A 17,376-nucleotide genomic window follows, 5' to 3' on the forward strand; every position below is an offset into this window, starting at 1 on the left:
CACATCAGCTTAATGAGGCCATTATTTGCATTAAATTATAAGGTTATTATGTTAAGATTCCAGCACCAGTAGGACAGTGGTTTGTTTTGAAATGTATTAGTAACGCCAATTAGTTTACTGGGACAAATGCAGCACTGTGAGTGTGGGACCGGGGATGCTGATGGGTGGGTTGACGTTTAGCAGCCAAATATGCCAAACACGTGACTGTATTCACAAGGTCCTGAGTGAACTTGCCGCATCTGTGGACCATTGCACATACTTAGCATTGCAAAAGTTCACCTGTTGTCACTTCTGACACACACTCCCCAGTCCCTACACATGCATACACTGTAGGCCAATGGTGTAACCACATATTCAGGACAGGGAAGGGGGACCAAATGTAATAATTTAATAATCAACCATGAACAAAAAAACATATCAGTAGACCACTATGAATTTTGGGTGGGACATGTCCCCATCAGTGTCTATGGTTACAGCCCTGCTGTAGGCTAAATGGCATATAAGCACACTGGAGAAATGTTTTTTTTTTTTTTTTTGTCACCCTTGAGTTCCGAAGATTTTTATACAATTATGCTGTAATCATTCAATTAATTCATTTATCCATAGCTTAATTACTCATCAACTGATCCATCTAATGAGATCCATTGTGTTCAATTTAAGCTATAAATTCAGTTAATGTTTTTATTATCAAGAGCAGAACTGCTTATGTATACATTTATACATTTTATTTTATGCTGTTGTTTTTTGTTTGTTTGTTTGTTTGTTTGTTTACAAATGAAAGGTGAATTGTTGTAGATTGTGGTCATTTTATTATTCTTACGGTGGTCATAACAACAATACATTATTTCTGTAAACAGATATGGCACAACTGAGTTTAATTAAACTGAATGCATAAATGAGACTGTAGAAGGTGCCCATGTGCGCTCTTGGCCTTAAAGAGATAGTTCACCCAAATTGAAAATTCTCTCATCATTTACTCACTCTCATGCCATCCCAAATGTGTATGACTTTATTTCTTCTGATGAACAAAACGATTTTAGAAGAATATCTCAGCTCTCTGGGTCCATTCAATGCAAGTCAACAGGGTCAAAAACTTTGAAGCTCAAAAGGCCCTAATCCATATGACTCCAGTGGATAAATCCATATCTTCAGAAGTGATTGATGTGGGTGAGAAAAAGATCAATATTTAAGTCCTTTTTAACTATAAATCTACACTTTCAAACAGCTCTCTTAAGCGCTCTTCTCTCCTAAGTTTTCTTGTTCTTTTGCTTTTAGCTATTCTTTGTGTATATCGTAACCTTCTTGGTAGGGAGAATAATTTATAGAATTTTTTTTACTTAAATATTGATCTGTTTCTCACCCACACATATCATATCACTCCTGTTAAATTAAACCACTGGAGTCATATGGATTACTTTTATGCTGCCTTTATATGCTTTTTGGAGCTTCAAATATTTGGACCCAGTTAACTTGCATTATATATGGACCTACATAGCTGAGATATTCTTCTAGAAATCTTCGTTTGTGTTCTGCAGAAGAATTTGTGTGTCATACACATCACAAATCATTTGTTAAGCATATGTCTCTATTCTTCATCCACGGACAATACTTTAAAATGGCAAAATTCTTGTCCACTAACACTTCCAGTGTGGCCGAAGTTGCAGTGCACCTGTTCTTCACCGCTGCTCGACCCGTGACTACAGTACCCACGTAACATTGCGCAATCTCCCTCGCGCAGCGCTCTGCGCCAGTCTGCTCGAGCAGTTCGCTCGGCCTTTTTTTCTGCTTTCTCACTGTTGCCTGGTGTCAACCTACGCGAGAAAGAGACATCCCTCCCTCTTCCCCCTTCAGCGGCAGCTTCCAATTTGCCTTCGCGTTTCTTTTCGCCTCTTCCATTGGCTTTCGTGCTGCCAGTCAAGCGCTTCCTCTTCACAGGAGAGTTGAGTAGCAACAGCTCGGAAACATCTGGCTGCCGCAGCTCTCGTCTCTCCGCTCGCCTGCTCCGTCTTTCCTGCCACTGCAGGCTGTTATGGAAAGCTGTTGAAAGTCAATCGAGTTATTTTTCTCGCCGAGAGGATTAGACGGAGGAAGCAGGAAGACGGTGGACCTTGTTGTCTGTAAGTGCTTTTGATACGAGGTCCTATTTAAGCAGATGAAAGGGGGGTTAGAAGCACGGGGTGGATTGTTGTGGGGAAAGTAGCGATCTTTTTCAAGCGACTGTTTGTCCGCACGCGCAGAATGAGTTGCTCGAGAGCGTGTCGCGTTACTGGCCGTCGCATCATCGGGGCCTGCTGCAGAAATGTCACACCGCTGCTTGAATGGTTACTTTTTATTTGTTAGCCACACAAGCTAGCTTTTCCTGAGTGTACGGGGCCAGAATCTAGAGAAAGACCGTCGGCAGTGCTGTGTTTGTGTAGGAGTAGCATGCTAATATAATTTCTACCTAGAAGAGGTGGACAACTGGAGTTTATTCTCTTTAACTATTTTTTTAATAGTACTATGATGATTTCAAGGTAATAAGTCAAGGGCTTACTTGCCACTATTCAAATAAGTATTTAAAGAGAAGTTCAAAACAAGTTTACTATGGCATGTCATTATAACATGAAGCGACGTGCAAGTGTGGGTTCCGTTTTTGATCTTTTCGTTTTGACCGATGGCGTCGTGAAATAAAATACAATATGTAATATTATTTGTTAAGAGAGAAAATTCTAGTTTTTGGAAAAGCTGAAACTCTTAATAGTTGTTAAAAGTCCCTGCGCGACTGCACGAATTTCCATGTTTGTTTGCGCTTCCTCAGTAGCCTACCTCAAATAGTAAACTATTCATTCTTTTGATGATTCTCCTATTGTTAGTTAAATATCTAAAATGTAAAAGTATATATGTATATCGATCAGTTTTAAAGAGTTCAAATGAGTTCAAATAATGACTGTGACATCATTGAAATGAGACTTCAATTAGTGTTTATTACGCATAAATTGCTTATCTTTGTTTTGTTCTGAGTCTGAACGTAAACAGGAAACTGCAACAAAAAAAAGCTCATACGAAAAAGTTTCTGAAAATGTGAACGATACAAGTAGTGGAATCCTTCTAACAATAAAAGTGCTTTGTAAGTAAAGTTGGCCTAATACGGAATACTGTGCCTTCTGTTTGAAGCATACTTATAAGGCCTGTATGATTGCTTCCATTGTTCCTTATTTCTTTTTCCCCCTCTCTCAGTTGTCCAAAGGGTTAGTAAAATGAATGACGGTAATGGCGCGGCCAGTGAACCATAAAGAAGTCGAAAACAATATCAGCTGCATGGATCTGTCAGTTGCAAATGTGCAGTGCTGGCCTTTGTTTATGGTTACTGGAAGAAGGAGAGGGGGGGAAACTTAAGGGTATTTAAATTCGCTGTGCAGGAAACTAGGTTAGAAAAAAGTGTCGGCTTTCAGACAGACCCGTTTCCAAGTTCTTCTTTGCTGAGAGATTACAAGTAAAAGGGGAATTGGCTAGTTTTCCACAGAATCACCTCACAATGGTCCCCTTCCTCCCTGTTTTTAAAGGGAGAGAAATAGAAACAAAGTTGTATAAAGGAGAGGCTGGTGGCAAGAGTGTAGAGGAGTAGCATATGGCACTAAAAGGAGCACAGCTGGAGGTTGCATTTCCATCTGAACATGATGTCAGAGCAGCTGACAGGCTGCCATCCCCCAGTCTTTTCTTCTAACGCACAGACTGGGAGTTAGTGTGTGTGCGGATCTGTGTGCAGGAGGAGGCATCGCATTCCCCTCCAACATCTCCTCCACTTTGCATCTGTCCCTCACAGTTTGATTTTCTACCTCTCTCACTCTCTACTTCTTCTCCACCTCCCTCTACCCTTTCATCGATTTTGCAAAAGGAGTTACGCCCGGCGCTACCACAACAGTGGACTTAATCAAGTTGATGCGTACTGCAGGTACTGTACCGGGGTGTCTGGGCAACAAGGATGCTTTTTGAATAGGGAGCTCTCTGGGCTTTCGTTAAGTCTTTCTGCACGCTCGCCATCAGCAGAGGGTGTGCTGTGTGAAATGGGAAGTGAAGGTTTTTGTGCTGGTGTAGTGTAACTAGGCTGACAAATGACACTTTTTGTTGCCATGAAGAGGTTTCCAGGCAAGCTTTTCATTATTCTGTTTGTTTACTGGTTTGTCTTTGCAGTCAATGGCAAATTGTTGCTTTGTTGTGACCGCACACTAGTTTTGGTAGTTAAGTAAATTGTTTGTGAAGTTTAGCTAACTATTTATTAAAATTTTTTTGGTCTATGCTGATAATCTGTGTTCTGTTAAATAACGACTGGGGCAGATTTGCCCCGCAAAAGAGATTTGCCATCCACAAAAGAGATTTGCCATCCACAAAATCTGTAATCTATTACATTTTTTCAAAATGTGGTTATAAATTATTAGTATACCTTCTGGGTTTTTTCAACTTTTTCCTTTTTTCTGTTTGTAAGGACTAATTTAGAACTTGCAGATTTGAGCTGCCTGAATTGGCTAGACAGCTGTAATCGCACTCCTCCTAGTCTTAATCTCTTTATCTGGGCAGCAGCTGCCATATGGTCTCAGTCAGCTGGATCAGATGTTCATAAGCCTCCTTCTCGTCCCTCTCTGTTCTCCCAGTCTCCTAATTTGATCGCTGCTACCTTGTGAGCTGTCCTGCAATCTTTATTTTTAGCCATTTTAAGGATTAGGATTGATGTGGACTACAGGGCACTTAAAGTGATTGTATTGTAAATCTGCAGTGGACTGCCTCTTTGGGGAGGATGTTCCAATTCTTCAAGATTTGGGGAGGGGGAAAAGGGGGAGGAGAGGGTTGAAGAGAGGTTTGTTACCCCCCCCCCATCGTCTTATAAGCCCCTCATTAATGAGGGTCTGAAGGCTGTTTTGTGGGGAGCAGGGAGTTTGGCTTGGCGTTCTAATCAGATTTAAATGTGGACTAAAATTATTTCATTTTGGTCCGCTTGTTGAACATGATGCCTGTGCATTTTTTACACAAGAATAATCTCGGCGTGTAACAGGTGTGATTTATATATATTTTGCCATAATTTTTTTCTATTAGACTATTTTAAAGTTTTTGTTATTTTGCTTTAATATAATTTTAACCAATTTTTGTAAAATTATTAGGTTACAATTTTGTCATTCATTAGTAGATTGGGCGATTGTGCACGTCACATGTGACAACTTCTACCTTATTGTCGTAACATGAGAGATCATGGTGCTTAGTATACTTATGCTCTGTGCCCATAATGGTGAACTGTTTGTGTATCTGTAAGCCTGTTACCTATACTTGGCATCCTGGCCAAAGTGGGTTATTATAAATAACTGCTCCAGGAGCACAGAGAGGAAAAAACGGATAGAAACTCTCGCACCGGCATCTGTGGAATCGGAACTTCGGCTTTTACATCACACAATCTGATTAGACTCCAAATCATTCCAACGGCAACACACAGCTGATTCCCTTTAGTGAATTTCATTTTCGCTAAATTATATTTTTTATTAAAATTTGTGTTAGTTGTCCAGTTTTCATGGTTTTTAAAAGGTTTATTTTTATAACAAATTAAAGTGGCCAGGGGAGGAAAAGATAATTAAATTACACTCTTTGAATGTGCTTTTTTTGTAATCCTTTCATGTTAGGACTGTGGTGAAAATGTTTTCGGTGTTCCCACAGGGGTGGAGGGAGGGAGGGATGGAGGGAGGGAGAGAGAGAATTGGAGTGTGAGAGTATGTCTGTGTGCATGAAGTGAAAGAGAGAGAGAGAGACGGACGGAGCGGGTGGGAAAGGGAAAAGTTCCACACTGAGCTGCAGACAAAACAATTGTTGTTCTACCGAGCCTCACCAACATCTGCGGTCTTTTGCAGGTTATGAAGACAGCATGGAGTTTCCAGACCACAGCAGACATTTACTACAGTGTCTGAGCGAGCAGAGGCATCAGGGATTCCTTTGTGACTCCACTGTGCTGGTTGGTGATGCCCAGTTCCGAGCCCATCGTGCAGTGCTGGCTTCATGCAGCATGTACTTCCATCTCTTTTACAAGGACCAGCTAGACAAAAGAGACATTGTTCATCTGAACAGCGACATTGTCACGGCCCCAGCCTTCGCTCTCCTGCTTGAGTTCATGTACGAAGGAAAGCTCCAGTTTAAATCTCTTCCAGTGGAGGATGTGCTGGCCGCCGCAAGCTACCTCCACATGTACGACATTGTCAAGGTGTGCAAGAAGAAGCTCAAGCAGAAAGCCACGACCGAGGCAGACAGCACCAAGCAAGAGGAGGATGCTTTCAGCTGCTCTGACAAGGTGGAGAGCTTCTCTGAGGGTGGAAGCACAGGTCGACCGGCCACTGCCGACCTGCTGCAGAGTGATGACGAGGACATGGAGAACAAGCGAGACAGCCCTCAGGAGCCAGGTAACATGTGGATGCGTCTGCCCTCAGACCGGACCGCATCTCCCACCACTAGCCCCAGGGAGGCAGAGCCACATGGTCCTGACACTGGCAAATCCCCTACTGGCAGCCCCATCAGCTCCACTGGCTCCCTGTCCCGCCGTTCCAAAGCATCTCGAAGAATCTCCGCCGACGCTGATTGTGTGCTGGACCTCTCTGTGAAGTCTGGCTTGACCAGTGGTCCTGGGGAGACCATGGCTGGTAACCCTTACTTCTGCAGCTCAGTGACCCCAGATAATCTGCAGAGCTCCCTGGTCCAGGTGAAGGTGGAGAAAGACACAGGCTCAGAGGATGATGAACATGTGAGTGGAGACTATGAGATGGAGCACAGCGGTATGAAGGAGCCACCTAGCACCAACGGAACTCACATCAGCCTCATAGCACAACGCAGACTGGGCCTGGAGGCTCACCTCTCAGCCTTGCGTGAGGCCTCGCTAGCCAGCGAGCTTGAGCGGGAGGACAAAGAAGGCGACGATGACACGGACGGCCTAGGAGGCGACAGGGAGCGAGCACAGGAGGTTGCGGTGGTTGAGAATTCCCTCTTGCCTTACGTCTCCAGCATGTTGGGGGCCCCACATACTCAGATCTTTATGTGCCCTTTATGCAACAAGGTCTTCCCCAGCCCCCACATCCTGCAGATCCACCTTAGCACACATTTTCGCGAGCAGGAAGGCGTAAGGGTCAAGCCGGCCAGCGACGTCAACGTTCCCACCTGCTCCATCTGCGGCAAAACCTTCTCCTGCATGTATACGTTGAAGCGCCACGAGCGGACACACTCAGGCGAGAAGCCCTACACATGCACCACTTGTGGCAAGAGCTTCCAGTACTCGCACAACTTGAGCCGACACGCTGTTGTGCATACACGTGAGAAGCCGCACGCCTGTAAATGGTGCGAGCGGCGCTTCACGCAGTCAGGGGACCTGTACAGACACATCCGCAAGTTCCACTGCGAACTGGTCAACTCGCTCTCAGTGAAGAGCGAGACACTCAATTTGCCCACTGTCAGAGACTGGGCACTGGAAGATAGTTCTCAAGAACTCTGGAAATGAAAGCTCATATAATGGCAGACTGTTTGAACTGCTTGTTAAATTAATAAGAGAAATCTTAGTGGCATTTTGGGGGGTAGAGATGTAAGATCGGGGCAGAATGAGGGCAGAAGGGTCTAAATCAGTCATTTTTCTTGTATGTACTGTACATTGCAAATCTTGTCGAATTGCACTTTACTAGCACATGAAAATATTACTACTGATTTTATTTTAATATATTTTCTGGTTACTTTAGGGTCTCTTGTTCTTTTTTCTTTTCTTGTTAGATTTTTATAAAACATGGGTGCTGGTCTCAGTAACCACATTTGACAGAAAAAAGCATTGGGATTTTTAACTGTATATACTTTACAGTACATTTCTATACACTCCTAAATTTATAAGGAACTTCTGCCATGAAAAGCATATGAAGATTTCAGGTAATAGACAGAGGAGTTAAAAACTGAAGGACACACTAAACGGGTACTATGGTTATATATTTACCTGTACACATTAAGCTCATGTTTGAGTATGTGTGTGTATAAATAGTGCACTACTATAATTTGCAAATATCATACCTGATGTGTGACTGTGGTTGGGCATGCATGTGTATTCATGCTCTTGCACACACACATACACACACAGTGTGTGAGCAGGTCAGTCCTTTAATTCCCACACGGAAGTCTGCACCAGAAGCTCTAAGCTCGCATTACCTAAGCTCTTTTTCACTTGTTATAGGAAACTTGACTGATGGAAGACAAAAAGGCACTCATGCAATGTACAGCCTCCTTTTTCATATCAGTTTAACTGCATTTTTCTATCATTTCTCAATATTATTTTTGTCAGTTTTTTTATTTGCTGTCTATCCACATCTCTTGTTTGCTACTGAGGTTGTTTTTTACATTGGCTGCATTTCTAGAGATTTCTGTAGTGTTTTAAGATTTTTTTCATTTTTAAAACGGACTCTGTTGTTGCATGATGTCTGACCTGTATATTGAAAAAGATGTGACTTGCTGTATTGCTGTACACTGTTATTGACTGATTCATTACAGTCAGGGCACCTGTCTGTTTAAAAAAATACCTTTAATATTACTGCTGTAGAAATTGCATGAATTTTATTTAACTTACTCTTTTTTTGTTGTTGTTGTTGTTTTGCATCAGAGAGTGTATTTTTTAATTAATTAATTACTTACTTAATTTGATTCCTTGGTAGATTTGATTTTTACTCCTGATCAATAGAGAATGAATTTGGGGTTCTGGTAAGATGTTACTATTCTGGGCTGTGAAGATTGTGGAAATGCACTGACTTTAGGCTGCAGTATCTAGACACACAAAGTGAATCAGTTTATTCTCGCTGTAGGATACAGGGGTGAACGAGGGGCCAGGTGTCAGCAGAGGCTGAATCGCTATGATTATTGTTTAGAAAGCTAGCGTGGCCCCTGCTATGTCATCTCATGCGCTGCTGTTCCCAATGCTAGGTCTTCAACTGCTGTATGTCTCAGAATTTACTGGCTGTTGTCATTTGAATCGTGTCGGCTCTGTTTGTAATTTATTTATTTATCTGTTTAATTGGCACTTGCTTCAGATTTGAATGCCATGAAGATACATTTGTGTGGCTGATAGTGCAGCTCTTCTTTATGGCTGTCCTCCAGTGCACATTTATATAGAGAAAGCTAAAGGAACTTTAAACAGCATAAAGCTAGACAGCGAGTGGTTTGTGTGCGTGTGTTTGTGTTCAATGCATAGGTGTTTCAATGCTTTCAGAGTGGAATGTGTTTGGCAAGGCCGGTGGCACCTTTGAAGCTTAATGAAATTAGAATAATGTGCAAAAGAGGCCTTTATTAAGTTTTTAAGCCGAATTACATGCATAATTGAATTACTGAATTAACATTGTTGCATTTGATTTTTTTTCTCCAAAATTTGTAATTATTAAAGAGTTTAATGATTATTGTTAATGTAAAATTAGTGATTTTGAAAAATGTTTGTTAAAAAAACGTTTTTTTTTTTAATCATTTAATTTGCAAAATTATAATATTTTTTTCTTTTTTTAGGAATGTGAAATGTCTTAATTCTTTTCACAAAAAAAGCTGTCATTGTCAAATTTAGAAATAAAAAAATTATAAATATATGGGCTAGCGCTGTAGTTATAGATCAGTCACTCAAATAGTGCTGGAAGGCTTGAACTACTTTAGTAAGAGAGGACTGCGGGCTCCGCACTTGTTTTGTGGAGCACAGAAGTGTGATGCACACTGGCCTACACAGGCCAAAGGAACTACCATATATTTGACTGGTGCAACTGCTAGCGAAAATCACACACTCCTCATGGCATTTTGCACTGTGGTACTTTTGCCTTTTGCACTCTAAAATGTGACAGAAAAAATATCTACTTTGGGGTTGATTTGTTTTCTATGCTTTTCTTTTTCTTTATGTTGTATGTTGGCTTCTACTATTGTACTTGACCGCCTTAAACTACTGTTATCAGCTTACTTCTACTCAGAGGGTGAAAACTGGAAACGCTGGAAAACTGGATGTTTATCTTTGACTTTTGGTCAATGGAAATGAAGCTGTGAAATGGCCAATGAAGCATATCCATAAATTAGACACCCCTTTAGTTTACTTGAAACCCGGGAACCCAGGTGTGAAGAACAACTCAAAGTCAAATTCAAACGTAGTGGATAATGAGTTGGGAATTTGAGAGAATAGAATTGAAGAAAAAATATCTGTTGAATTCAAGGACAATCGCTGTCTGAAAAGAAGATTTGTCTTCACATGTAATTGCTTCCCTCTTGAGATTTTTTGCTATGTTGACATTGTTCTTTTTATGGATTTAGGCATTTAGCTTTGACAATCATAGTATGTTTCATTTTCTCAAGGGAAGTAAATTATGAGGCTGTTTAGTTTTGTACTTTTTGGTGTGCTGTTGGTGAAATTTTTAAATTGTGTGCAAACTGCAATAAATTATAAGAACCTTCATATCTGAGCCGTGCCATTTTTCTGTCAAAACGTCTGTCAAAATTGCCAAAGACGTTTTGATTTACAGATTGTTGAGACTGTTTGTATTATCCTCCAGTTAAATAATCTTATTTACTGTAGATGTTTGAGTGGGTGGAAACATGTTTTCCAGTGTGTGAGGTCTGTGGATTGAGTATACTGTCCGGATGAGTGTGCGTGTGAGCGTGTGTGTGTGTATATATATATATATATATATATATATATATATATATATATACACGCAATCTTGCGTGGCTTGTGTATATGCTTCTTTAATGTTTGGCTGGTGCTCCAGCAAAGGCGTGGGTTGGACCTTGGAAATTGTGCAGCAGCTTGTCGAAAACCAGCCCCTCCCCCTGCCTCCCTCCTTTCCTGCATACACACAACCTGCGTCCAAAGCTCCTCAAGTACAGTTTTCTAGCAAACAAATCAGCTTTATCTAATGTCTCGTTGTTTGGAAAACTTGTCCGACAGATGCATTAAAGGCTGACTAATTTGAAGTCAGTGAGCGTTACTCAACAGGCCATAGTCACAGATGGTCTTGTGCCTATTGGTGCAAGATTACATTTAGTTTTTTATGCTTTTTGGTTTAAAGAACCCCTTTCTGGTGGGTGTGCATTGCTGTTATATGGTTGTTTGAATAGATGAGTGTCTTATTGTTTTATCGAGTATGATTATTTCCAGATAATGTTGTGCACTTGTAGATCTCTTTCAGTGGTCATTTTACAAATTTAATGAGAGCTTACATTTTATTGGTTTACATTTGCATGTAATGTTCATAACATCTGGCAACTGAAGACAGTACAGTTTAGGTTTTTTGGGGGCATAATGGTTTTCTATCTTTATTATTATTAATTTAGGTCATTAATTTGCGTCTGTCCTTTGTTTACTCAAGGAGCAGCGACAAAAGGGGCAGCTGTGGAAACATTTGGCTGTGCTGAAGGGTAGTGGGCTCCACATTATATATGAATTACCAGTATGGCCTTCTATATGTAGCTCCACAACAGAAGATAGTGGAAGCCTACTTGGGGAGAGCCGCTCACGTGGCATCAAATGGGTAGCCATTGTACTGAGGTATGACTGATTCTGCCCACACCAATAGCTATGGTGTGCCTCACCATATTCTGTGACCAGCACAAAATATAATGTAGATTAGTGGGGCACAGACAGGAAGAGGGCTATGAAAACGTATGTGGCCTTTGCTTGCACCATGTTGTGGCTTTCGAAGAGCACATGTTCCATACATTTGTTTTTGTAGAGTGAACATTGTTAAAGGGAGAATTCTGTCAAAAATCACCTTCATAATGTTCTAAATCTCTTTCCTAAAATCAGCGTCAACATTCTTCAAAATGTATCCTCTTGTGTTCCAATGTGGTAAGTCTTACATGTTTGGTATGTCATGAGGGTGAGTACATTTTGATGGGTAAAATAACCCTTTAGAAGGATTAACCCAAATTAACTCAAATTGATCCAGACCGTCATACAAACTGTGTCCCTGCCACATGTTAAAGTTTGTTTTTTCCCCTAATTAGGAAAACCAGATAGGAAAGCCATCTCAATTAAATTCTAAATGTCATTACGTCATCTTATTAGTTAATAAATATGAACCAGGGTAAACATAATAATTTAGCATTACATTTTTGCATACACTATATAAAGTGGTAACCTGCAATTATTACCTTAAGGAGATGTTTATCCCTTAAAAATTCAGTGTGGTGCTTGAATTAATTTAAGTTGATTTAAATGTTACCACAAAAACCATTTTGTATTTCGTATAGGCTACTCAGTCTTACTTAAACAGCATTTTTATAAATATTTAATTTAGACCCATACACACCATGATTTCCTGAGGGAAAATTCACATTAAACTTGTTGATTCTATAGAAGAAAGTGTGTGCCAAAAGTGCAGTTAAGATGTAAAGAATTTGAAGGAATGAAAGGAACATTAAGTCCTACATAAAAGAGAAAGGAGAAAAAGAAAAAATGTACAAGGGCTGAGCAGATAAAAGGTGAGAAAAGCAGGCAGGAGGGAGGATGTTGTCTTTCTTTCAGTTGTCTGCTTGGTTTAAAAGGCAGCCATTGTCAAGAGCCCTGCGCTCTCAGACAGAAGGCAAGCAACAAGCTGCCTGTCTTGGCCCTTTAGACAATGCAGTGGTCCTGCAGCCTGTCAGGGAGTGGGACAGGGGTCTGTATGGGGGATTATTTTTTATATAGGGAGGGGTGCACCATGCACCCTGCTTCCCCCAACAAAAGAAGACGCAGCTCCAATTTAAATGTTATATGTTTGTGATGTTTAGGTTGTGGTGCTGTTCTAAGAGTGTGAGAGGTGCAGACGAATGTTCTCCACTCCGGCCAGCACATAAGCACACTCTGGGGGTCTGTGGAGCTCTCTTGAATAGAGATTAAAACACAACATTTCTTTTGTGTGATTTCTTCCATAGTGAAATGTGGGGGGAGTTGGTGTGGGGTAGGGGTTCGTCTGGATTGAGTTGTGGGAGGCTATCATCTTTTGGATGATAATGGAGACAGATCAGTTATTTGTAAACAATCTTACACTGTAAAAAGTGGTAACCTGCAATTGTTACCTTAAGTGGATATTTCTATTTGATGCAACTCTTAAAATTTGTTTTGTTGGTGTAACATAATACATTTAGGTTGCTGCAGTGATGTTAAACAACATTTTTGACTTGAATCAAACCAGTTATTTTAGATGACACCACATGAAGTATGTATATTAGCAATGACTGTAAGTGTAGAGTCTTGCGTATACGTTTATGTTTGAATATTTTCAATTTCACACAGTGGCAGAAATGAAATTTTAAAAGTATTGAAATGTGGTAAAGAAATTATAGCAGTTTCCTGAGCATTAACAGCACATCTTTCATGTCACTATATTTTTACAGAAGAACTGTGTGTGTGTGTGTGTGTGTGTGTGTGTGTGTGTGTGTGTGTGTAATATACAGTACAGTATATATTGTGATGATTTTTGAAAAAGCTACAATATATTCTAAGCTAATCTTATATGAATAAAAATAAAAACATTCATGGACTCTAATTATATCATTGTTCTGTTAACATCTATTATTATACTGGAATAATTGGTTCTGATTGGTTAATTGCTGCATTCTGCTGTCAGATATTTTTGTATAATGTCCGCTTACTGTATAATTGACTACTGTTGCAGGCAACTAAATTCCAGCATTGTAGCTATGCTATTTTTATGTCTTTGATATCACTCTGCGGTTTCTTTTTTTCTTTTCTTGCATTACAAAATAATTCCAACTTATTCAATATTTCATGTCCATTTATTTGGTAAGTAACATTGTAATAAGTGGCATAATGTACACTCTGTTGGTCATAATCACAAATAACCCCCTTCAGACAAGGATAATGACTGACTAATTGTACATTATCCATTACTTATATTAGCCAGTATAATTCAAGACTTCAGCCAAATACTTTATTGAAAATAAATGTTTTCAGATTGGACTGGTGATAGGATTCCATTCTGCACTTATACCATGGTTAATAAAATGACTGAGACTGCTCTAAACATTTCCCAGTCTTACAGACATTCAGCACATCAAATTGGAAACATGGCAAACCCTTGATGTAGCATGTTCGGTCGGCTGTGCCTTTTTCTCTGAACCAGCTGTTGGTATCACTTCTGCCCACTGTAGATAAGTGGGCAGCAGGGCGTGGGATGTTGATAGGGGGGTCTTGGCAGGATTTAGTCAGCAGTGTGCACTTTTCTTGGGTGTATCACTGTGGCCTTATGAAGTCAAACAGGCACTGCATATATGCATCTGTAAATGAGCTACAGTAACAAAAGTGGTCATATCTTGTTAAATAATAAGATCATAGTTACACAATTCAGAAGAGTAAACAAGTTTAACCAACAGGTCAATGATCAGTGCGTTCTTCGAAAATGCCCCTGATGTTTAAATTTAAGGGGGAAAAAAAAAAATCCTGTATTCAATGTTTTCTGATATTTGATATACTTCATAGTATTCTAATCTAAGTTTATGTAGTTATGGGTTTATTGCAGAGACTGTAGTGACCTGTAGCTGTCAAATATCTTTGTTTGCTGCCTCAGAGGCAGGTGTTGTTGAATGTGTAAACAATGTAGTGTTTATTTGTTGTTGTTTTTTTGTGTTTTTGAAATGAAGCTTAAATCAATAATAAACAAAAATACTAAATATGAAGAAAACACCCCTCTAAAATGTTGATAACAGCCATTATGCTTAAATCGACCATGATAGTATACGGTTGTGAGTTATACAATTAAATCTAATATAGGGACTGGAGAACAGTGTTGGGTACTACTGAAATGTAATCTGGTACTGATAACAAATTACACAACTAAAATTGTGTTGAATTCTCTCTTCATATAACATTAATAAAAACGAAGTCATAGAGGGCCTGGGTAGCTCAGCAAGTAATGACGCTGACTTGATTATTAGGTCATTTGATTATGTAATCCAGATTACATGTAGATCATTACCACCCATAATTGTTCTGATTTTGTTTTTTTCAATTAATTGATTCAGCTGTAGTGTTTGACATGCTTCATATAGGTAATAATGTCCCTGATTATCAATTCCAGGGGGCAAATATAGGCACTTAATAAAGAAAGTTAATGTGGCACTGATGAGCAGAATGAATTTGCCGTTTGAATGGGGTAATGTGAGATGTCAGCAGAGGTGCCCTCACTTTCCAAAAGAGTTTACACATGGTCAACGCTTTTCTCCTGAGCTTGACACGCATGATCTGTGGTACCTCAAAGATGACACTTTCAGCGGTGTGTGTGTGTGTTGTATGGATAGTAATAAAGCCTTGCCCTTGGTGTTCTGACACAGTGCCTGCAATAGCAATCTCTAAGGGTACCCCACACCTGTCTTTAACAAATGTGTGACTCAGCAGGGCTCACACACTCTTTACACATGTGGCTCTCCACACAAAGAACACACACGCCGTTACAGCACACTCACCTCATCTCAGATATGGTCATGCCAGCACAGAACTTATAAATACATGCACTCATGGAAACATCCTTATAATGTGATGAATAAACATGGCCAAAGAAAGAAGATTAAATATAATACTGTTATCTTATTTACAAACATCTGGCTATTTCAAAGGATTATAAAAAATATGTTAATCTCAAAATATGCTTATTGTTGCATCATATAAATTAACTGGTTTGATTTGAGTCAAAAATATTATTTAACAAGTCTGAATCAATCTGAATTATACACCATTACATTAAATTATACACCAACAAAACACCTTTTAATGGTGACACAAATTAAGATTTTGGAATAATTTTACAGCTCTGTAGGTCCTCACAATGCAAATGAATGGTGACCAAAACTTTGAAGCTCCAAAAAGCACATAAAGGCAACTTTAAAGTAATCTATATAACTTCAGTGGTTAAATCCTATATAACTTCAGTGGTTAAATCCACGTCTTCTGACCCAATAGATTTTGCTGCCTTTTTGTGCTTTTTGGAGCTTCAAAGCTTTGGTCACCATTCACTTGTATTGTATGGACCTACAGAGCTGAGATATTCTTCTGAAAATCATTTGTATTCAGCAGAAGAATGTCATACACATACATCCCGTATGGGCATGAGGGTGAGTAAATTATCAGGGAATTTTCATTTTGGGGGGACCTATTGCTTTAAATATTTATTTATAAAACAGTTGTTAAGTAAAAGGAACTATGACCAAAAATACTTACCCCTGTGACGAGGAGGAGGGCGTGGCCGGGCTGTGATGGTGCACGGCTGGTGCTGAATCAGCTGATCAGATGGAAAGCAAGATAAAGGGGAGCCGATGCCAGTTTGGGAGAGATGCATGCAGCCGACTGCATGTGTGTCTGTGTCCATATATTTTATGTTGATTTAAGGTCATTTATATCATCATTAAAGTTTATGTTGACTGTTCAGCTGGTTCCTGCCTCCTCCTCGCTCATCCTTATAATGTTACACCCCCAACAACTACCTCTAAGAAATCAAAAACATCCTCTATTCAGCCCTAGTTTTCTTAAGTCTCATAACCTTTGAACAAGGTTATGAGACTTAAGGTCAGAAGCTAGTTTTTGTACAAAGTTGAGCGTTGTCATCTCAGCCTGAGATACTAACCTCTCCGTTTGCTGTGAGGTCCGGCAGCGTAGGCCCCATCTGTTGCCTCCACCAACCTGCAGCAACTCAGAGTGGCCCGAGGGCGACTCACAGGATTAATCCGCACATCCTGAACTGGGTTAGGGAGAGAGAACGTGGGCTCAGCTTGTGGGACCTGGCACAGTCAATGTGCCACATTCCCTCTCACAATGCTGCATTATCCACCACCGCACAGCAACCTTGGCAGGGAACTGAAAAGAAATCCTGAAGGAGGACGGATGTGATACTGGTACTTTTTAACATTGATGTGTCCTCCAAAAGGCCTCTTGAATATTTCAGTTTATTTTGATGGTATATTTGCAAAAAAAAGTGTTACTGTGTTTGTAGACTATGGGGATTTGTGATGAGGGCTATTAGCTCAACGAATGGTATGATTCCTATGAATAAGTTCAACAGGTATAATTCAGACACTTGTTGTCCAGCAACAGTCACATGACCTCAACATTTAAGTTTGTTCAAGCTGAAGTGTACATCATTTCTGTACCACTACTATAACAAATTGTAATTGCAAAAATAATGTTGGTTTATAAAGATGGCACCAGCCTAAAACTCATGCCATTGCTTTAGCCGGTTGCTGTACCTCATAGCCACCATGTTTACACCTTTAGGGGGAACAACCTACAAACAGCTTTTAGTTGTCTCAGCATAGTTGGGATAGGAGAAAGTATGTTCACAAGTGAAAAGTTACACATTTCAGCTTTAAAATGTTGATTTCCGCTTGCTTCATGTCTGC

The 17,376-nt window shown here is 40.0% G+C and overlaps 1 protein-coding gene across 4 annotated transcripts; it reads left to right on the plus strand.

The window, feature by feature from the left end:
* The first annotated feature begins 1,868 nt into the window (after positions 1 to 1,868).
* On the plus strand, positions 1,869 to 15,661 carry zbtb18 (zinc finger and BTB domain containing 18). 4 transcript variants are annotated; one of them, XM_052089953.1, is made up of 2 exons: positions 1,869 to 2,117; positions 5,868 to 15,661. In XM_052089953.1, the coding sequence occupies exon 2, from the start codon at positions 5,882 to 5,884 to the stop codon at positions 7,493 to 7,495; it is 1,614 nt and encodes a 537-aa protein (XP_051945913.1). In that variant the 5' UTR covers positions 1,869 to 2,117; positions 5,868 to 5,881; the 3' UTR covers positions 7,496 to 15,661. The 4 variants fall into 4 exon arrangements, with proteins under 4 accessions (XP_051945913.1, XP_051945912.1, XP_051945911.1 ...); XM_052089952.1 differs by lacking the exon at positions 1,869 to 2,117 and adding an exon at positions 3,675 to 3,931 and having other exon boundaries at positions 5,868 to 15,660; XM_052089951.1 differs by lacking the exon at positions 1,869 to 2,117 and adding an exon at positions 3,942 to 4,125.
* The last annotated feature ends 1,715 nt before the right edge of the window (positions 15,662 to 17,376 follow it).

The sequence above is a fragment of the Xyrauchen texanus genome, chromosome 24, assembly GCF_025860055.1.
Source record: "Xyrauchen texanus isolate HMW12.3.18 chromosome 24, RBS_HiC_50CHRs, whole genome shotgun sequence".
Lineage (NCBI taxonomy): Eukaryota > Metazoa > Chordata > Actinopteri > Cypriniformes > Catostomidae > Xyrauchen > Xyrauchen texanus.